Source organism: Mycteria americana, chromosome 8, assembly GCF_035582795.1.
Source record: "Mycteria americana isolate JAX WOST 10 ecotype Jacksonville Zoo and Gardens chromosome 8, USCA_MyAme_1.0, whole genome shotgun sequence".
NCBI lineage: Eukaryota > Metazoa > Chordata > Aves > Ciconiiformes > Ciconiidae > Mycteria > Mycteria americana.
In genome coordinates, this window is record NC_134372.1 from 48,184,629 (window position 1) to 48,205,860 (window position 21,232).

At 52.7% G+C, this 21,232-nt stretch overlaps 2 protein-coding genes across 11 annotated transcripts in view; one reads left to right on the top strand and one right to left on the bottom strand.

The window, feature by feature from the left end:
* Positions 1-973: 973 nt before the first annotated feature.
* CIDEC (cell death inducing DFFA like effector c) lies at positions 974-2,942 on the bottom strand. Of its 2 annotated transcripts, none has more exons than XM_075510036.1 (6): positions 2,917-2,942; positions 2,393-2,468; positions 2,073-2,214; positions 1,819-1,968; positions 1,483-1,667; positions 974-1,357 (listed from the first exon to the last, which is right to left on the bottom strand). In XM_075510036.1, exons 2-6 carry the CDS (start codon positions 2,440-2,442, stop codon positions 1,171-1,173), a joined length of 714 nt encoding a protein of 237 aa, XP_075366151.1. In that variant the 5' UTR covers positions 2,443-2,468; positions 2,917-2,942; the 3' UTR covers positions 974-1,170. The 2 variants fall into 2 exon arrangements, with proteins under 2 accessions (XP_075366151.1, XP_075366152.1); XM_075510037.1 differs by having other exon boundaries at positions 2,393-2,465; positions 2,917-2,934.
* Positions 2,943-6,336: 3,394 nt separating this feature from the next.
* ZC3H18 (zinc finger CCCH-type containing 18) overlaps positions 6,337-21,232 on the top strand; it is a 49,977-nt gene continuing 35,081 nt past the window's right edge. For 7 of the 9 annotated variants that reach the window (XM_075511061.1, XM_075511064.1, XM_075511067.1 and 4 more), the window contains exons 1-3: positions 6,337-6,493; positions 14,999-15,603; positions 18,602-18,686. In XM_075511061.1, the coding sequence (XP_075367176.1) occupies positions 15,013-15,603; positions 18,602-18,686 (676 nt within the window). In that variant the 5' untranslated portion in view covers positions 6,337-6,493; positions 14,999-15,012. Of the gene's footprint in view, positions 6,494-13,886; positions 14,022-14,998; positions 15,604-18,601; positions 18,687-21,232 lie in introns of those variants that run through there. The other 2 variants (XM_075511070.1, XM_075511063.1) reach the window with 2 other exon arrangements.

A 21,232-nucleotide genomic window follows, 5' to 3' on the forward strand; every position in this document is an offset into this window, starting at 1 on the left:
CAGGGGCTGGCACAGCCACCGTCACCCTGGGGGGTCAGGGACATCAGGCTGGGGACGGGGACATCGAGTATGTATAGCCACGGGGTGGCAGGGACAGCACGCAACAGCGGGGCAGAGCACGGCATCCCCGTGCTGGCCCTGGCACCCCTCGGTGGCACCCACCTCACCCTGGGTGTCACACGTGTGTGGCATGTGGAGATGCAGCCGCCAGGCTGGGCTGCAGGCTAATGGCTCGTTAATTAGCAGGTTAATGAAGCCCCCACAGAGCTCTGGTCTCTGCCACGTTGGCTGTCCCCACACCGGAGCCCCAGACCCCTGCGGTGGGGTCCCCAGGGGAGCGCGACTCGAGGCCCCACGTCCCCTGCAGTGCATTGCGGGGGGGGGGGATGCCCCTAAGCACAACCCACAGCTCACCCCAGTGCTTCCCAGTATAGCACAGGTGGGTAACGGGTCATTCCCCTCCCTCCCAGCTTGCCCAGCCTGGCTGGCAGGGCTTGCACTTGGGGGACGCGGGCCAGGCTCTCGGTCTCCCACTCTTCCCAGTGAGGGACGCGCCTGCCAGGTCACTATAACCCAGTGTCGCCCCAGGCTCTGTTTTGTTTCCCAGTCCGGTATCCCTGGAGCTGGGGGGCATTGCGGTCCCCATGGGGTGGCTGCCAAGGGGGCCAGGGAGCCCAGGAGCTAAAACACCCACCCAAGAGGGGTGCACCCTCCCCTCCTCGTGGCTGGCCTGCGGTGCCAGGAGGGGGTCTCGGCTCCGTGCCGGGGGCCGGGCCCCGCGTGCCAGCTGGGGCGCAGGGAGGAGGACGAAGGCAGCAGCTCCCTTGGGGAGCGCTTGCGACAGGTCCCTTCCTTGCACGCTCTTGCACCGCTGCCCGGCCCAGCCCCAGCATGCCAAGTGGGGCAAGTGGCTGAGCCTCCCCCCCCCCAAACCCTCCCACCCAGCAAAAGCGAGATGAGATGCAGCTGGCATCAGCAGAGCTTTACTTAAATAAATATATTTACAGAGTACAGATATTACAGAGAAGACCCGGCCACGTAAAGCACAATGCAAGGAGAGGCTGTGCCGGGCATCACAGCAGCTTCGCCCCCGGGTATTGACCTAGTGGGGTGCCAGGACCACCAAGGGATGGGGGGGAGGGAGAGGAGGGGGAACAGGGCACCCGACCCTCACTGCAGCATCTTCCTGCGGGGCAGGGGTGGGAGGCTGCAGGGCAGGAGGCTCTGCAGCGGCGGGCTGCTCTCCGCCTCCTTCGGCTCTTCCGTGGCATCCAGGAGCTGCTGCATGTAGCAGGAGGTGCCGAGCAGGACGTGGCCGGTGGCCTGCATGGTGAAGAGCGTCCAGCGCAGGGCTTCCCTGGGCAGGGAGGAAGGGGGTGAGCATCCCTCCTTGCACCCCACGGAGGGTACGGGCAGCAGGGCTGGTACCCCACTGCAGCATCCCCGCTCCCGGAGCCATCGCCGGCTCCCCCCAGCACTCACTTCATCAGCCGCTTGGCCCCGTAGCAGCGCAGGTCGTAGGACATGCTGTAGGTGCCGTAGAGCGTGGCTTTGACATTGAGGCAGCCCAGGTCCCGCGGGTTGGTCTTGTAGAGGTCGAAGGTGACGCAGGCGACGTCAATTCTCCGAGGGGGCTTGCGGGACAGGCTCAGCTGGTAGCCGGGTGTCTAGGGGACAGCGGGACCAGGGTTACCCACCCTCCCGGTCTCACGTCACCCAGCATCCCGGGTACATCCCGGCCCAGCATCCTTTCCCCCCTGATCCCAGCGTGGGATGCACAGGACAAACCAGGCTCCTGCTCCCCAGGGGAGCGCTCACCTTGGAGGCAGCCCAGGTCTGCCCCTTGCTCAGGGCCATCAGCACCGTGCCCTCCTCCAGCGTCCGGAAGAAAGCCTCCGTCTCCACCGCAGTGCCGTCCTCATCCAGCACCAGCGAGACGGGACCCGGGGCGAGCAGGGCGCTCTGAGCCTGCAAGGGTGCTGGGGATGAGCGGGGCTGGGGGCGGCCAGCCCACCACCCACCTGGGCAGACGGACAGTCTCCTGGCAGACAGACAGCCAGCCCCCAGCTCACCTGGCGCAGCAGCTCGGCGAGGCTCTGCGCCATGATGCCCTTGCGCAGGCTGCGGTCCCAGTTGCAGACACGGTAGGGTCGGGGCCGCGGGGCTGGGCTCGACAGCAGCTGCTGGGTCATGGAGGCACTTGCCGAGACACATCTGGGGAGGGATGGATGGACGGAGCGGGGTGTCCTGAGACCTACCGCCAGCCCCAGGCGGTGCCAGCCCCCCAAGTCTCAGTGGGGAAGCAGCGCATCCGCTCGGGGAGCCGAGAGGTGCCGAAGCAGGGAGGGCTCCCATGTCCCCGACCCCAGGGACGGTGGCTCCCGGCACTTACTTGGAGACAGGGGCAGCCAGGCGCAGGCTCAGGGACTTGGCGTAGTCCATCTTCGCAACGAGCACGGTCCAGCCTGCTGGGGAAGAAGGATTCAGCCCTGGGCAGGGGTGGGCTCCAGCTCCTCTCCACCCCAGGAGACCCCTTCCCACCAGCACCTCCTGTGCTCAGCTCCGGCAAGGCGGTGAGCCGGCACCCCGGCACAGCTGCCTTTACGCAGGGGCCGTGCCTGCCCTTTGGCCGGGGCCAGACTGGCGGTGGCCGCCCGGGCAGAGTCTGCTTGCCAGCGCGGCTCTTGCGCAAAGCGGCGCGTGGGGCATTGAGTCAGCGCTGGAGCAGAGGTGAGACGCAGGCACGGGGCTGCACCCTCACCCTAGCCCCTTGGGGCGGGCAACAAAGGCTTTGGGGAGTCAGGGGCACCCACGGTGGCAACCCCAGCCCTGTTGCTGCAGGGTCGTGTGGAGGATGTCCTGCGGAGGGTCCCGGTCCCGGTCCCGGTCCCGGTCCCGGTCCCGGTCCCCGCTCACCTCCAGCAGACACCAACACCTCTGCAGTGGAGCTTCCCCCCCACCCCGCCTCGCCTTATGTACCTGTCACCCACAGACTCCGCCCACCCAGCCCCACGCCCTCCCGCCTGAGCCAATCCCCTCCTGCACTGCTAGCAAAAGGGGTGGGGCCAGTGCAGGGGGCGGGGCCGGCGTCCCGAGGGCTGCCCGAGCGCTGCTCCCCCGGGCTGCGCCTGCGAGACCCTGCCAGTGCTCCCAGTAAGCCCACTCCCAGTGTCCCCAGTAAGCCCCCACCAGTGCCCCCAGTAAGCCCCCTTCCCAGTGCCCCCAGTAAGCCCCTACCAGTGCCCCCAGTAAGCCCACTCCCAGTGCCCCCAGTAAGCGCCCTTCCCAGTGTCCCCAGTAAGCCCACTCCCAGTGCCCCCAGCAAGCCCGCTCCCAGTGCCCCCAGAAGGCCCTTCCCAGTGCCCCCAGTAAGCCCACTCCCAGTGCCCCCAGCAAGCCCGCTCCCAGTGCCCCCAGAAGGCCCCTACCAGTGCCCCCAGTAAGCCCCCTTCCCAGTGTCCCCAGTAAGCCCACTCCCAGTGCCCCCAGTGAGCCCCCTCCCAGTGCCTCCAGCAAGCCCCCTCCCAGCGCTCCCAGTGAGCCCCTCCCAGTACCCCCAGTAAGCCCCTTCCCAGTGCCCCCAGCGAGCAGCCCCCAGGGCGTTTTGCATCTCCGGGCCACCCCCCTGCACCCCCCGGGGCTGAGCGTGGCCCCAGGCCGGGGCACTGGGACGGGCGAGGGGCCCATGGGGCGGCTGCCACAGCCGGGTCGGCAACCCCCGGGGCCTCGGGGTTGCCAAGGGGCGGCCGGAGGGCAAGGAGCGGCCGCGGGCCCCGGGGGGAGCTGCAGCAGAGGGGGCTGCAATGGGGTGCCTGGGGGGGGCTGGTGGCCCTTGGGGCTCGGGGCAGCTGCAAAGGGTGGGCCAGGCAGGCCACGAAGGTGCCGAGCAAGCCCCAGGGTGTTGGGGTCACATCCTGGGGTGGGCACGGAGGAGCCGCAGGGGTCGGGGTCCTGCAAAAGCAGGATGGAGGCGTGGGATGGAGGACCAGGAGAGCGGGCACGGCTACAGCCCCCCGGGCACGCAAGCCAGCACGGGGAGCGGCCCCCCCAAGCCCAGGACCGCCGACCAGGGGAGCTCATTAACACTTTGATTAACGACGGGGAGCGACGGGGCGCTGAGCAGGCCGGCCCCACCACCACGCTCCGGCCGCTGCCGCTTGCTCCCGTTGGCATCGGGGAGAGCGGGAGCAGCGCCCGCAGTGCCGCCCAGGCCGGGGTGGGGATGCGAGAGCGGGGTACGGGGCTGACCTGGAGGCCCGCGCCCCACGGCCGTGCGCCATCGCCTCCGGCGCGTTTGCGCGCGTGCGTGAGCGTGCCCGTGCGCGGCATACTTGTGTGTGCACGTATATATTCCTCCACGCGTGCGGGTGTATCTCCACGCGTGCAGGTGTACCTCCACGCGCGCGCGCGTCTCCACGCGTGTCATATCCAGCTGTGCATTTGCACGTATCTGTGCCCCCGCGTCTATGTCCATACGTTTACGTGTGCATCCACGCGTGCTCACGTATTCCTGCCTGTGTTTTCATCTATTTCTGCGTGCGTGTTCACGTATTTCTGCACGTGCGGACGCGTGGAGGTCCGCGTTAACACGAGCGTACGCGTGTGTGCGCGTCTCCACGGCTCTGCGCGCGGGCGTGGCTCGCTGCGTGTTCACACGTGCAGCTCCGTGGGCACACCTGCACCTAGCCGTAGCTCCACGTGTGGGTGTGCGCGTCTGCACCCACGGGCACGCGTACAGGCGTGCGCACACGCAGGCACGCATACTTCCACACGCGTGCGTCCCACGCTCGTGCACCTCCCTGTGCGTGCCTATCGCCGTGTCCGGGCGTGTTCTACCCCTGCGTGTGTGCGCGTGCAGCTGCACGCCCTGCAGGAGCGTGCACGCGTGCGAGCCTCCACACGCACGCGTGCAATCGCCTACGTGGAGATCGCCATGCTTGCATGCCCACCTGCACGTATGTGCACCTCCACGTGCACGCACGCCTCTGCCCCTCCGCACGTGTGCACCCCTCCCTGCGTGCGCGTGCGTGCGCGTGTACCCACGCACGTCTGTGCACGCGCGTGTGCAACCCTCCCTGTGTGTGCACCCCTCCTCACGTGTGCACGCCTGTGTGCACCCTCCTCGCGTGTGCACGCGTGTGTGCACCCCTCCTCGCGTGTGCACGCCTGTGTGCACCCTTCCTCGCGTGTGCACGCCTGTGTACACTCCTCCTCGCGTGTGCACGCCTGTGTGCACCCTTCCTCGCGTGTGCACGCCTGTGTACACTCCTCCTCGCGTGTGCACGCACATGCGCACCCCTCCTGGCGTGTGCACGCGTGTGGGCACCCTTCCTCGCGTGTGCACGCACATGCGCGCCCCTCCTCGCGTGTGCACGCATGTGGGCACCCCTCCACGTGTGCGCACGCGTGCACACCCCCCGCCGTGCACACGCACACTCTCCCCCTCCCCTCCCCGTGCGCGTCCCCTTTAAGGCGCGGCCGGGGTGGTGGCGCGCGCGCGCGGGAAGGGGAGCGGAGAGGGGAGCGCGCCCGCCCCGCCGGCCGTCGCGCCTGGATGACGTCACGCCATGGCCGCCCTGCGCCGCCGCGAGTAGAGGCCCCGTCCCGTCCCGTCCCGCGCCTCAGCCGCCGCCGCCGCCGCTTCGCTGCCTCCCCCCCGCCCGCCCTCCCCGCCGCCCCGGCCCGGCCCGCCTCGCCCGCCCAGGTGAGCTGCTGCCCGCACGGCCGCGCTCGGCGGGCGCCGGCTGCGGCCTAGCGCCGGGGAGGGGGGGCGGGCCAGGGCGCCGCCGGAACCGGGGGGAGCGGCCGCGGGGGGGGGGGGGGGCGGCCTCAGGTTGGGGGCAGCTCCGGCGGGGGATGCTGGGGGGCGGGGGCACCCCCCGGGGTTGGGGGGGGGGAAGCCCTCGGTGGGGGTGCTGGGAAGGGAGGGGCGGCTCTGGCTGGGAATGGGGGGGCGGGCCCAGCGCGGGGGCAGTTTGGGAAGGGGGGTGTGAGGAGGGAAGGGCCGGTTGGAGGCGATGGGAGGGCGGCAGCCCCGGTTTGGGGGGGGGGGGTTTGGAGTTGGGGAGGGCAGCCCCGGGGGGTGTTGGGATGGGGCCGGCGGGGTACCTGGGGGGGGGGAGTCCTTGGTTTATGGGGGGATTGGGGGGGTCGCCTCATTTGGCGGGGGGGCAGCCTTACTTTGGGGGAGACGTTGCAGGGGGGATCCCCAGCTAGATGGGGGGGTGCTGAGGATGGGAATGGGGCAGCACCAGCTTGAGGGGGGAGCCCTAGTTTTGGGTGGGTGTTAAGGAAGGGAATAGTCTCACCTAGGGGTGCCGTGGGGGGGGCAGTTTGCCTTCTGGAGGGCAGCACGGGGGGTGGTCAGACCCCAGGGGTGCAGGCAGCTCTGACTGTCCTCCCTCCCCAGGCAGGTGGGAGCAGGGAGAGCTGCAGCAGCCTTGGCCCGGGGGGCACAGCAGAAGGACCTCAGCCTGGCAGGAGGCCCTGTGAGGTAAGGGAGGCGTGGGGGGAGCTGGGGAGAAGGGCCAGGAACCCGCAGCGGCACCAGCTGCACATGGGGGTCTGTCCTGCGATGGGCGGGTGGGTACGTCACACGTGGGGGTCCATTCTGTAATGGGGGGGTGGGTACGTCACACACGGGGGTCCATTCTGCGATGGGCGGGTGGATACATCACATGTGGGGGTCCATTCTGTAATGGGTGGGTGGGTACGTCACACGTGGGGGTCCATTCTGCGATGGGGGGGGGTGCATCACCCTCGTAACACTGGGTTGTGTTGTCCGCCCGGCGCAGCAGGAGCTGTGAGGTGCTCCTCTCTGCTCGGAGCTGCCGTCGTCTTTGCGAGTGCTCTAACACGTAGCTGCTGCAGGTGGTTTAGATTCCCTCCGTGAGTTGTCTCGGCAGGGTTGTCTCTTCAGAGCTGTCCTTTTGGCATCCACCCTAATATTTTCTTTTACTGCCATCGGTAACTTCTGAAACAACTGTTAACGGTGCTGCTTTGGCTGTAGGAAGAGCAGCACCTCCAAGGTGTGAATTCTTTCTCCTGATCTTTCTGAAGTTTGTCTAGATTAAAGAAAAGGGTCACAGTCTAATCAAAACAACTTTTTGCCAGACTGCTGATCGAATGCTCTGAGTAAAGTTAGCCTCTTGAGGGTGATTATCCACAAATCCTACAGAATACAAGTATAATCGTACTTGTTTTCTGTCATGGAATTGAGGCACTGATAATTCAAAATTAGCATTTGCCAGCGGAGAGCTGCAGGAAGAGCCGTGTGTGCTCCAGCAATAGGAAAATCAGTTACACTGTGAAAACAAACTCCAGCTGCTTGCAGCTCCGTTTCTCTTCAAGTTTCGATCCCGAAGTCTGCCTGACAGAAAACAGTGGTTAACGTTGCGGATCGGAGCTCTCTGAGCTCTTCTTTAAAAATCAGCTTGCTGAAAATGGCTGTCACCCAGCAGTTCTCTTAAATTAATACTAAACGGCAGCTCAGTTTTCTGCGTTAAAAGCCTTCCTGACAGCTGCTAGGTAATTGAAGTTTGCTACGCATCTTCAAAGTCAGTGCTTCTCTAAGGATGGCAGATAAGTGTGTATTTTGGTTAATTAACCTTGTTAAAGGCCATAGTTTCATTTGAAGCAAAGGACTGGGTGCTTTGTTTTTGTTCTGTGTGTCTTTTCAGTTTTATGTGATGCTCCTTTCCTGGATCACGAGGCATTTTATTTCCTTCTCCTGTTGTCGCTACTCTTCCATGCTTTTTCCCCGTTGTGGTTTCTGCCCATTGCTTCTGCTTTGCTTCTGTTTTCCAATTCTTTGTTCCCAAAATCTTTTGGTGGTGTGTTTCTCTTCTCGCCTGTCCTGTCAGCGCTATTTCCCATTCATTCTCCTCAGCTCACTCACCATTCTTCACCCATCCCCGTGGCTTGACTTAGACCATGTTCCAGAACTTTTCTGTTCTGCATTAACCCCTGGTTTTCGTGTATCTGATTAATGGAAATGTTTTTTGATTTTGCATCAGCTGTTTGGCTGTTCGAAAGTGGTTTTCTCCTTTCTGTCACAAAGATTCCTGCCTGAAGCAAAGAGGTTCCTTGCTTCTTTCCTTCACGTCTGTCCCTTGACCACCCCGGGAGCTGTGAGGTCTCTGCTGGGGGGGCACAGAAGTTGGGTATGCGCTTGGTTCTTGCCGTCTGACTGACCATTTGTAGGATTTCAAGATTGAAGCTGATGACTCTGTCAAGCTCTGTCAGTTTTCCATAGGGTACTTGGTGCCTTCCTGCTACCGGAGGTGCTGGAATTGAGCTGTTTGTTCCCATGTTCTATCCAAGGTGTATTTCTTGTTCACTTGGAAAAAGCTTTTTGTGGCACCACGTAAAGGCTCAGCCTTGGAGGGAGGAATTTAATGAATGGAAATAATGCTTGCCAGGAGTATTTTTTCCTTGGTGGCTGTTTCAAATCCCATCTTAACTCACAGCTTTATCCTGTAGGTGCTGCAGTGGGTTAGAGTAAGCTGCCGTCCTGAGGTAGTCCTTTCCATGCTAGTTCCAGTTCATCTGCTGCCAAGACACTACCTGCAGCAGCAAGTCAGTTAGTTGTACACAAAGCTTAACTTTGTTGGCTTAATTGAAGATGCTGCTCAAACTTTTCATGAGTTCTAATTGAAAGCAGCACAGCGTAGAGCAATAAGAAACAGAATTTGAGCCTCCCGCCAGCAATAGGCACTGTCGATCCAGAATGCGTGTCCGTGAAACGCTGCATTGCCTTAGAGCGGCATACGAGGTACATGTGTGACCACAGACTAAAACCTGGTTGGCATTTCTTCCTTCTAGTTTTGTACCTTTTGATGCTGTTCATTTAACAGAGAGTAGAAGTTGGGCTTGATCTCGAAAACAGACCTGCTGCTAAGAATTGCAGTGCTCTGACTCGTCTACCTCTTGCCTTGGGCAAATCACCTAACAAAAGCGTAAGGTTAAAAATGTTATTTAAAGTGTATCCTGGGATTAAGTGGCAATATCGAAGTTGAGTTTTAAAAAGCAACTTGCATAGCAAAGGGCTTTTTTCTTACTGCCTTTAGTGCTGTGTCAAGGCTTCTTAATCTCAATGCCATATTTTAAGTTAAAAGAAGTCTTGTATATCGTTAAGCTGTGGAAAAAATATATTATAATGGGGCTGAAGCAGATTTATTTAAATTTCCCTAACACCTTCTCAGCGTACAGTGCCTTTTTACCTGTGTGAGAGGGGTGGGGGGGAATCTGCGTAATTTTAAATGTTTTCCAGTAAGGCTATAAGACTTAAATGGGAACAGAGAACAAGACAAGCCCCTTCGTTACTGCATCCAAGTCCTTGCAGGTGAGGACGGCCACGTGAACGCCTGGCTTAGAAGGAGCATCTCTGTTCCACCATATGCAAGCCATGAAACACTGACAAGGAGTAGTTAATGCTTCATTCTCTAATTTGAAAAATTCCAGAGCTTAGTCTGTGAAGCTTCAGCGTTGCCTCCTGTTGCATTATGTATTGTGTAACTAAAAGCTGCTCTTTTCTGCCAGACCTGATTCTGTGTGCAAACCGGCCGCCTTGCAGGCAAGTCAGGGCTGCGTGCTGAACAAGGGTGCTGTCTGTGCCTCTTCCAGCAGCCTGTGTGCATACAGGGAGTGAGGCGAGGGGCTGCAGGGAAAGAAGGTTTGTGCCAAAGCAAGCTGTAGATCACTGCAGCTGAATGTCCCTTAGGACCCCCGGCTGTTCTAGCCTTTTCATCCTGCTCCTCGATGATGCTAGGTATGTCTCTTCAGCGCACTTTCCGTCATTTCTGGATAGCTCGTGACCAAAGGGCCAAACTTTAGGTTTGCAAAAACTGTCAGGTGTTCTCAGTTGTCGCTGAGTGGAGTGGGGTTCTGCTTGGGCTGCTGAGCATGGTGCAAGGGTAGTGCTACTGAAAACAAGATCAAAAAGCTTCAGGCCTCTTGTTTAGGGGCCTTCTTCACTTTATATTTTTGGTGGACTGTCTCTAATATTGCTGGCTCACAGCACTGGCAGGGACACTGCAAGCCAACAGGGACTGGCTGGAGGCATGAGAATCCAGGAGGAACAACTGGAGTGAGTGTCTTGCTCAACCTGAGTGTTACCTGTGGGGACAGCAAGTGCCATCTGGCTCACACCTGGGAGGATGGCATGTGCTCACTGCAGGTGGGATGGCTGGAAAGTTTCGCTGCCCAATCCTCAGTTTCTCTACTGAGAATGTGTGAGCTGCTTTTAAGGGGCTTTCAACTCGATGAGGCGTGCACAAGTGATTCTAGAGGCAGTAAAAGGCAATTTTGGCTGCAAGTGCACCCCACTTTGGAGCGTTTGCTCCAAAGCCTCTCGATGGAAAGGCTGTACCAACTTGTTTAGCCTGGCAAAGCGAGGGTTTTGTAAACCTGGTCTGAAAGGCTTAGTGACCTGTTCTGAAGTAGTCTGCTTCAGATATGCAGAAAATGAAAATCTGACACACTTTGAGCAAATGAAGTCAGTTTTGTAATAGAAGGGGTTGTGCAGCTTTGACCGAAGTTGGCTTTGCCTGAACTACCTGTAGTTTTAAAGATACCTCTGAAGATAAAACACTGCTAAATGAGAAGTATTATTATATACCTGGTTCTTGCCCCATCATCCTAAGCTAAAAGTCAAACAATCTTATCTGTAGGTTAGAAGTTAATTTGTTGCTTTTGTAACTGGTTTAGAAGACAGTAGGGAACTGGCTTGGGTTTAAGGCACAAAAATTCCAAGCTTATGATGAGGGATGAAACCTGTGGATTTCTGCTCTACCATTTATGTCAGTATTGCTCAATTTGAAATACTTCCATGTAGTCATTTTTCTTAGATTTTTCTGGTATTCGCCTGTATGTGTAACTAAAGGAGAGTAGAAAGCAAAAAAAACCCAAATAAACAAAAAAAACCAAACACCCCCCCACCCCACCCCCCAAAAAAAACCACCTCAAAAAAACCTTGCAGGATTCCAGATATTTGGAATAAACTGTGATTTGCAGGTTATTCTGAGACAGCGCTTGGGACACGCACTTTAAACTGGAGTTAAACTTGCTACCATGCAAAGAATAAATCCATGGGAGCTTGAAAGGAAGTTTGAGTGACTATAGCAGGTACTCTGGCACTTCATAAAATTCTTACTTTGGTACTCCTGCCTTTCATAACATTAAATTATCTCTTTTTTTCCTACAAACGAGTGACTACAAGAAATAACAACTAGCTCAGTGGTAAGGCGTTCTCCCATCTCAGACCGTGCTTCTGCGACGTTGCTGTTGCCCGAAAGCTTGTTATTGGGATGCTACGCCTCCTTCCCCCGCTCTCCTCCTGGGCTCAGAGCCTTGGGGCTGCACAGGGCTGAGGAATGGCTGGAGGACATGTTACCGTCTTGATCTCCCCCATCGCAGGAGGAGTTGCGGTGGCTGTGAGTGAGAGGCTAGCCTCACTTTTGGATGGCTGCTAGAGCAGTAACTTGCCATCATGCAGCAGAAATGCTATCTAGTCCTGTTCCGTCATTAGTCTGACTGTTTTCTTTATTTCCATCTCCCTATTTTTTTTTCCTGCTTCTGGTTTTACCTTTGCATATCATGGGTTTGCTTTGGGGCATTTCCATGCTGTTGCACATAAGATCGAAGCAAAAAGCTGGTTCATTGGTTTTGGGGTATCTTTTCTTGCCTACCAGTGAACTTGGAGCAACAGCCCTTGGAGACTGGCTGAACTGTGACTCTCATTGAAATAATTTGGCGTAAGAGGTGGTGGAGGAACTATAAGCGCCTTCTCTGCATTGCATCACTGCCTGCGCAGATAGAAGCACCAGGGAGGATGTAAGGCCTGTTGCCAAAGGGAAACTTGCTGTTTCTTGAATCCAGGCAAATACACACCACAACCAGACTGCCTGGATTTCGTGAACTCTTTTCAATTGGGCTGTTATTTGTTGTGTTTCTTATCATTTCTGCCGATGGAAATTAATCGGAAATTATTGTAACTGACAGATGCAGTGGATTTTTATAATAGCTTTAATAGCTGCCAGTGGAGATGAATGTTTTATACTTACCACCTTAGCTGGTGGTGAGAATGCATTCATATTTGTTTTCCCTCATCCCTCCAAAGGTCCTGATGTCGAATGCGGAAAGGCATCTAGTTCACTTAAACGCTTTTTCTGTGGTGCTGCTTATTTGCAAGAAATCAGAAAACAAATTTCCTGAATACATCTGCACTTGACAGCTTTTGTATTTCTACTGGCCTCTTAAGGCTGACCTTTCAGCTGTAATACGCTAAGTTGTTCTACGTGCATGCAAAGTGTAACTTCCCAGGCACTTAGGCAATTAAAACTGCTGCCATAAAATTGCTCTTAAAGCCAGTAACAATTTGTGCAAGCATTTATGAACTCAGCATCAACCTCTATATACTCAGTAAGAATATAATTTGTTTCAGATTACATCCTATTTAGCTGCCCAGAGCCACTATCAGCAGGAGGCAATTGCTGTCTTTTAATTTGGCTTTTAACTTTTCAGTAAAATCACAACTTTGGTTATGAGCAAGAGCCAACTTCTTCAAATATGCGGAGAAACAAGAGTAGCTGGTAGGAAGCTCAAAATGTGAATCTTCTGCTGCTCGGGGCCCCGTCAAACGTTTAGATCATCCTCGCATTTATCAATTAGCTGATGTTTGTAGACATGAAGTAGAGCAAAGTTGCTGGGTACTAACATACAGACTTGTACTGCTTCTGGGAGTGCTTTTTCTGTTTTATTTTTGAGAAATGTTTTTAGCTCTTCTGCAGACCTCCCATAGTATAACGAGCAGCGTTTTCTTTGAGTGTGACTTTCCTATTGAGAGTTTGTTGCAAATACCAGCTAATAATATCTTCACTACAGTGAAGGCAAGAGATGCTATCTCAGTGATGACAGTACGTCTGGCAGCGTACAAGACATAAATACAACAGCCCTGGTCCTGGAAAGTTTACGAAGAAGCAGACAAGTAGCACGGGTAACAAAGTTGTCACGCCTTCCTGATTTCCAGGCATGGACTCTTAACGCGCAGAAGAGATGCCGCACGTTCCCCGCGCTTACCCTCCTGCCGTATTTCGGCACTGAGATCCCCAATTGTGTCATTACCAAAATGTTTTGGGTTTCAGATGCTGAGAAGGCTTGGATTTGTTTTGGTCATGTTTACAGCACGTGGCAGTCTGTTTGGATGCTGTGGCTTGGTGTGCCTTCTGCCTGTCTGTTCTTGCTCTTTGATGGTAAATGATAACCTTTAGTAAATAATAACCTTTACTACGCAGAACCAGTCGGAAGAGCAGAGCATAGCAAAGTGATGGGGTAGGTCAGGAAAAGGTTAAGTAGTGCAGAGCTGCCTAGTGGTAGTAACTTTTGTTTCAGGAAGGATTGCTGGATGTGTTTAAAGGAGCTACCAGAGTCTTGTTTTAGTAGCATTTCTGCTCCAAAGGGCTTAAAAATAGCAGGTAAAAATCTGGTAATTTATGTCATGTTTTTGTTGCACTGGCAGTAAATGTGCTTGTGGGGAGGTTGTAGCTAGGAGCAGCTGAAGTAAAACCTGATACATATTAAGGTGAAGAAATCATGTTGGTTTGTAACCCCACAGCTTTTTAGCCCTAAATGTGCTTCTGTAAGCCTTGGGTTTGTCTTTAGCTTTTCATTTCTGTCTGATGGCCACCCAAGCTTGTTCCTGTACAAATCTTTGGGTCTGGAGGAGGAGGTGGCGTATACTCAAACCGTAAATTTAGTCCTCTGGAAAGGTGCCACCTTGAGAGGAGCCAGTGCCTCTGTTGAACTGCTCCACTGGCACAACCAGAGAACTACAGTGGGTGCTTTTATCTCTCCGAGTATTGGCTGCCTCGGTGCTGGAAAACCTGCCAAGACACCTTTCTCAGCCTGGGCTCTTCTGAGGCAGCTGAAGCACTGTTGGTTATTGCTGAGGGGGGCAAGGAAGGAGTTGCCGTCGTCGTTTATAGGGCTAAGGACATGCTGCAGCAAGAGACCGCGGCCGAAGGGTAAGAGTTTTTAATCACCAAGAGCTTTTGTCTAGATGTGAAACAGTAATCTTCCTGGTAAGAGACAGCTCAAAGAGTTCCTTGGGTCAGACAGTTCTGCTGTAATTAATGTTGGGGGTTTTTTTTCTGGAGTAAAATAAATAGATGTATGGGTTGGGTTTTTTTTCCTGCTTTACCTCTTGTTCCTTTCTGTTGCATTTATTATGCTTATTCGAAGCAGACATCTAATTTTTGACTTATACCAAGCACGTGTTCATACTGAGCTTGTAGCAAAAGTGCATGATGCAGACAGTTATGAAGTTGGTCTGCTTCTTTGAGGGAATTTTGAATCTTTATAAAGCGGGTGGAGATTAGATGGCAATATATGCACTGTCTAAATTAAACCTGATTAAAAATCCAAGAGTTTTCATGAATGCATACTGTCCTTGCTTTCATATCTATTCTGGCTGCAGTGTAACAAGTACTGTAAATATATAGGCTGTTTTTCCAGAATCACTGTAAGTTGTGCTCCTGTGCCTCTTCAGGAGTCTGTGCAATTTGCGGTGCCATGTGCTTATAGGTACAAAATACACCTGAAAACCTGGCCCTATGTTCTGAAGCTCACACGCTTGTTCACACAAGAAATGCCACTGCTGATTGTGCCTGGGGAGAGGATTTCTAACGGTGGTTTGGTGGGAGTGCTTGTGCAGCCTCACCTATTAGAGCTTGTAGATGAAATTCCAACTTCGAGCTCCATTGTTGTATGTGAAGGGTAGCACACTCTTCTCTGGTCTGGGACAATATTGGAATCAGTTCTTTATGCAGTTTTAACTCTGTGTTTTCTTCATGAAGGTACTACAATAAACCATGTTCATGAATTCAAGCAACCTTTTCTTCTTTAGGAGGTAAAATACAAGAGTACAAATTCCTCAAGGTGAGCCTTTCTTGATTTCCCAGCTTGTTTCCCCATAACAAGTGTTGTTTTCTACCCTCTGCAGACTATTGGGTACTGATGGACGTTTCCGACAGCCCTGAGCGAAACCCCTGCTCTCCTGATGAAGAGGACCAGCAGCTTTCTGATGACGAAGTCCTGAAGGAGAGTGGTTCAGACCGGGAACTTGATGGAGAGGGTGGGCAAGGCAGCGTCCTGGGAGAGGAGGAGGAGGATGCAGCCAGGGGACTGAGTCATGGTGAAGAGGAGAACCACTCGGATGAAGAGGACCGCTTAAGCGAAACCAAGTCTCAGGAGTCTGACAACAACGAGCAAAGTGGGGAGCTGAAGAGCCCCCCGCCTCGCAAAGGAGAGGAGGAAGACCGGACAAATGATCTTGGTGATGAAGCGTCCTCTGTCACCCGTGAACTAGATGAGCATGAGTTGGACTATGATGAGGAAGTTCCTGAGGAACCAAGTGCTGCTGCTGCAGAGGAGGATGGTGAGAAAGCTGCTGGTGAGGATGATGAGGAAGAGGAGAAAGGAGATGATGCCCATGAAGATGAGAAAAAATCCAGCAGCAAAAGTGATGATGAAAAGGACAGCCAGGATCCCCTCAAGGAGAAGAAGAAAGAAGAAGATGATGGAGAAATTGATGATGGAGAAATTGATGTAAGTAGGAGCTGGTCCAAGGTGGGCAAAGTCCTGCAGGGAGAGAGCTATCCTTGTGTTTCAGAACTGTTTGGCTGTTAGACTGCCAGGCCTTCTTTCTTCTTTGACACGAATATCTGTTAGCTGTGTCCCCAGTGTGCAAGTAACGCACTTTTTCTTTGGAGGTAAGAGCATACTGCGTACCAAGTCCTAAACTCAGTGGCTAGGATGTCTAGTGCCACGTACTGTAGAAAAACTTTGTGCCGAATATTGTCAGAGCCGTCACAAATAAGCTTTGTTCCCGTTGAATAGGGAAGGGCTCCCGTGCTTTAAGAAACTATTCTGCCTCAGCTCTCGGAGGACTTTTGAATGATGCTGACAGCAAATTACTTAGCCATGGATTAGGCCTTCATAAGCTGTCTCATCAGTTTAGGTTGAGAGGCTGGTGCTGTAGAGTGGCTATCGTGTGCTTGAGGCATCGGGCGTGTGCGGGAAGCCCGTGGCCCTGAGCTGTTTGTTGGGCTCTAGCAGCATCTGGGTGTGTGGAAGAGGATCGGAGGGTGCTGAGCTTTCTGGAAAGTGCCTAACCACGCAGCCCCTGCGCATGGTTTGGGTGATATGTTCAGGGATGTGCAGTCCCAGCAGCTACTGTTTCATAGCTGAGAACAAATGCAGCTATTTAGAAAAATCGAAAACTGGTTTTAATTGCATTGGTGATTAGGGCAAATAGCGCTTTTTATCCGTGTTTGTCTTCTCAGCCAAGGAGGGGAGGGTTCAGACTTGGGAGATGGTGTTGCCTTCCAGTCCCCATTGCTGTGTAGCTGACCTGGCCACGTGCTCAGGAAGCTCGTGGAGCCTTGCTGGAGAGACCCTCCTCCCTTTTTATTGAAGAGTGGTATATTGTGTATTTTTTTACTCTAATGGTGCTTTGACAAGTTCTGTTGCTTAAAAAAAGGTGATGTTATTTTTCTTCTTCATGCCCATTCTGGCAGGTGATTTTGTTAAACGCTTACGTATTTTCCAAAAGTTTTGTGTATTTCTGATTCAGTTAGAAGGAATTTCAGTGTGTTGTGGGAGAGTCCAGGCAGGGGAAAAAAAAACTTCTGGAGTCCTGACTCCATGCCTGCTTCTTGATTAAAATATGAATGCTTTCCTTTAGAGTCTAAGGCATTCTTGGGAGCACTCTCCTTACAAAGCACAAGATGAATCTGTACTCTGGTTTTCATACATTAACTCATAACAGGGTTCCCAGCTGCCTGATTCCAAGGAGACCTCACAGAAATAAATACTTTCCCTTTTGTTCAAGTACAGCATTTGCAAAGACTTCACACAGTTCTTTTGAAAGAAGCAGACTTGAGCTGGTTATACCATTCACGCGTCATTGAATGGCATCCCCAGCTTTGGGGGGAAACTGTTAAATCTCTGCATTTTATTCTGCTTTCAGAGTTCTGTCTTGGGGGGGGGGGGGGATATTAATGCAAATTAAAATTTGAATATAAGTGTAGTCTTTAAAATCTGCTCTTGTTCAGGAGAGCTCTCCTTGTATTGCCCTCAGAGGAATGGAGCAGAAGAGGCTGTTAACCCATCTCTCTGTACATCCTTTGTTTATCTACAGCCGAGTGATGGTTTTTCCTCCTTTCCAGCTGCTAAATTGATCAAAGTACAGAACTTTCTTAATCTTTTCCGTGTAGACAACTGCTGTCGCTGCCACAGGGTTGCTGCGATTGCAGTGCAAAGGGAAGGCTTCCACCAGATGCTCCCTCTTCAGATGCGTTTCATATGCTGAAAACTTCTGTGGCGGTGAAATGGAGGCAGACCAAGGGAAAGCCAGGGTGCCTTTTAGGATAAATAACTGATTTCCTTGCCAGATATCTCTGACAACTCTCCGGTCATGTATGCCGTTGCCTTCTGCATCGCCACCTCTTTTTAGCTCCTTTTGACTTTTCAGATGCAGCCTAATGAAGCCAGTGAAAGCTTTTTTTTCCCTGGAGAACAAAGGCAAAGGCTGGTACTTTAAAGTTTCAACAACTTTCTTCTGGAGGTGTTTCATGACTGTTATTTCACGCTTGTCCCCTGTGGTTCTTAATCTTCGAAGCAACCTCCATCTCCCAGAATTTCTTCCTGGGGCTGCTGTGCCTGGGGATAATGTAGAGTTTTGTTAGAGCTGATTCACGACTCCTGTGTGGAGCTGAGGAGCAGAAGGGAAGGTGTCAAGCTGTTGCCAGAGAGGCCTGGAAGAACTATGTATGACTTTTTTGTCCCCAAAAGCTTGTGTGCGGGATTGTCGCTCAGCATTGTGGGGAAGCATTTTATAATTAGTTATTGTAATAGCAGTCATCCTTCGGAACTGGATGTATAGGTGCGTGATGTCTGTATTGGGTTATTGCATTAACGCAGGAATACAACTATGTATTTTAAATCAATGACCAGAAGGAATTGGCTTGAGCTAAATAGGGATGGCATGAGTGCTGAGCAGGGGACGGTCCAGTTTAAAGGCTCTGAAGTGTAGTGATATTACCCACGCCAGTGGAACCGCGGTAGCTGTCGGTGTCGCTGTTAGCCTGCAGGAAGGAAGGGTAACGCGATTTAGCTCGTTTGCCTCGAAAGAGCGTGGACCTGCCTCTGCCTCGCACGTACTGCCAGCTAAAAGTGCACAGCCAGCCTTGTTCGGCTGATGTATAAGAGCTTAATCCACTGTACTGTTGATTTTGAGCCTTTAAGCGTATATCGGGTAAAACGATGCAGCTTGAAACCTTGGGCTGTGGTGTGGCACCAAGATGTCCGTAATGCCTGAAGGGTTTTGCAGTCACCTTTGAAACGCTGAAGTTGATGCATCTTCCTGTTTGTAGCAGTACATTGTGAAGATGCTCAGGGGTGTTAATTGTAATTTCATATTGCTTTTCTCTTGTGTTTTGCTCCAGGGTGTGTTTTCAGTGACTGATATTTGACCATATTGTGAAATGTCAAGTCGCTGCAGAAAATGCACCAAGTGAAATGTCAGCTTGTCTGTCTGTTCCAGGATGATGACTTAGAAGAAGGAGAAGTTAAAGACCCCAGCGACAGAAAAGTGAGGCCACGTCCCACCTGCCGATTCTTCATGAAAGGTAATGACGTGCTGTAATGGTGGAAGAAAACCAAAGATGCTGTCATTTTCCTTGTTTGGTTTTGTACCTCTTCAGCTGCTGTCTACATGATAAACTCTGCCCCAGGCATCCTCAGTATCACCTTCTGTTCCTTGGTGGCCAGGTGCTGAATTTACATGGAGCCAATATGCAAAAATTGCTTTGCCCTAAGTATGGTGAGCCTGGTAGAAGCAAATAAAGGAAAACGTGCTAGTGTCTTTAAAACAGCATGGAATAAAACTGTTTGGGCTGATTTAACAATCAGCTTTTGCTTAGGGATTATTCCGTGGAAAACAAAAATGGCAAATACTCGTTATTTCTTATCAAGTTTATGCCTTGCCAAAACATAATTGTTTCTTGCACTCCCATATCCGTCTCGCTTCCCCAGTTATTAAAAGACATTTGATGAAATTTTAAAATTGAAAATAGGGCTAGAAATACTGTTTCCTGGTAAGAAATATTGATGTGACGACATGCTGACATCCACCGAGCCACTGCAGCCCCTGCAGATGCATCTGTTGACCAGGTTCCTGCGTTGCCTGCGTGGTGATGTCAGGTGTTGGCAACTCACGTATAGCTGTTTTCACAAACAACCCAGAAGCCCCAGCGAGACGGCGTGCTGAAGGGGTGACGTTGGACCTGACGGGGTGAGACGTGCCGGTGGGCAGTACTTCCACTGAGGAAATGGTCAGCTGGAAAAAAATAATCCTCATGTAAATAGAAGCTTTTTCCTCAAGCCAGAAGATTGCTCCACACTGTATCAGATACCACATTTCTCAAATATGATTGGGGTTGTCAGTCTCAGTCGGAATGAATGGGGTAGGAAATCATAAAATGTATTTCTTGCTGCCAATGAGACCCAAGACTTGAAACTTTTAAATCTGACCGATTGTATTTCTTTTTTTTTATTCTTCATAGTAAGACATTCCCCAAAGTTTGTGCAACTGCACAACAGCTACCTTGGACTATCCTGCAACTTTTTTTAGTGTAGAGAGTAGGTTTTATAAAAGTTTTCTTATTTAAACTGATTATAGCTCTCTTCCACTTCCTTCAGCTTCATCTCACTTAATGTTTGCTCGTTTACTTGGTTTTATTTACAATCGCCCTTGAGACAATTTATGAAAATCTGAAATTAAAAGAAGGGTGGAGAACAGGGTGGCGTCTCTTATTCCTTGCATCAGTGGCATATGCAACATAGGGAACTGCTTAGGGGGTTTCCGGAGACGTGACCATCAGATATCACATACTTAGCTTCCTGAATGTCTTCCGGTATCGAATTTTCTGCCTGTGCTGAGACACGAACGTGTTGGTGATGATGGTAGAACAGGGAAGTCCCTTGGCAAGGAGAGCTGTTTGTTCCTGAATCCTTAGCGTGACGTACGCCTCCATGCAGCGTGGAAATATTTGCCCGAGTCAAAGTTCAGACTGCAGGATCTCCTGCCGCAGTTGTTTTTCTTTGATTTGGTGTGGGTTCAGATAAGGTTGACATCCACTCTTGCTCGTCCCTTAAAGGCTTTATTGCCACCAGGGAGATCAGGCGCTGCTCACGTGGGACCTTGAAGACATTCAGATTTTTGTCCTTGCTGTGTCTGAGGAGCACTCATGTGGCTGCGTCTGCCCAGTGGCATGAATGACTAGCTTGCAAAGCCTTCCAGTGAAGTAGCTTGATGTGTAGCCGCCTTGGCATATGTAGCAGGGCACCTTACTTGTCAGGGTAACCATTCCCCTTGACGCTTCAGTAGGAATAGTAAGTGTTTGCGTAGGTGTCTGGCAGTCCCTACTCCCAGTGCTCAGGCGTTGAGAAAGGATGTGTTGCTCCGTGAGCTGCTGTGCAAAGGGATTTGTGCTCTCGTGATGTTTGACAGTACAAAAGCGTCCAGTGTTCCCTCTGACAGAGAACACCAGCTCGTGATTAACCTGGGACTGATGAGGAGCATTTCCAGGGACCCAGATGCAGTGTGAATTTCTGACATGTTGCCCTGCCAGCCGAGATCAGGGATTTCTCCTTGGGCCACAGCAGTGTTTACTGCTCCATTGCCTCTAAAGTCAATGTGCTAATGCCCGAGCTAGCACAGAATTAGCGATGACTTTGTGATGCAGGTGTCTGCTGGGAAATCTGCAAAATGTCTGTTGCCTGATGTTGAGTGGATTGCCAGAAGAAGAAAAAATGGGGTTTGTTTCTAAGGCAAGCTAAAATAAAGTTGAGAATTAGCTTTGTATCCCTGTTAGAAACCCCTGAGTGTTACCATCTCTTTGGGGGTGGTACCTGAAGCTAATGAGCAGCTTCAGATTTGTCTGCTGCCCTCCGTAGCGATGTCTCGCTTTGTGCTGGCAAGCCTGCGGAGTCGGCTGGAGAGAAAAGCTTTGATGTAGTTTGTGCCTCACCAGAGAGCTGTTTGTTCTGAATGCGCTGTGATGCTTTCTTTGCTGTCAGGATGTAGTCATTGTTTTCTGTAAAAGGTAAAGCTCCTAACTTGAAGTGTTGTCATTAATAAGACTTGAAGAGCTCATAGGCCTATTACTGCATT

What these genes read in the sequence shown, in the direction of transcription:
- CIDEC (XM_075510036.1), bottom strand. Translation starts at nt 2,442, where the DNA reads ATGGACTACGCCAAGTCCCTGAGCCTGCGCCTGGCTGCCCCTGTCTCC. An exon ending in AGACCTGGGCTGCCTCCAAG is followed by an intron (nt 1,668 to 1,818) that starts GTGAGCGCTCCC and finishes GCTGTCCCCTAG; the next exon opens with ACACCCGGCTACCAGCTGAG. An exon ending in GGGGCCAAGCGGCTGATGAA is followed by an intron (nt 1,358 to 1,482) that starts GTGAGTGCTGGG and finishes CTCCCTGCCCAG; the next exon opens with GGAAGCCCTGCGCTGGACGC.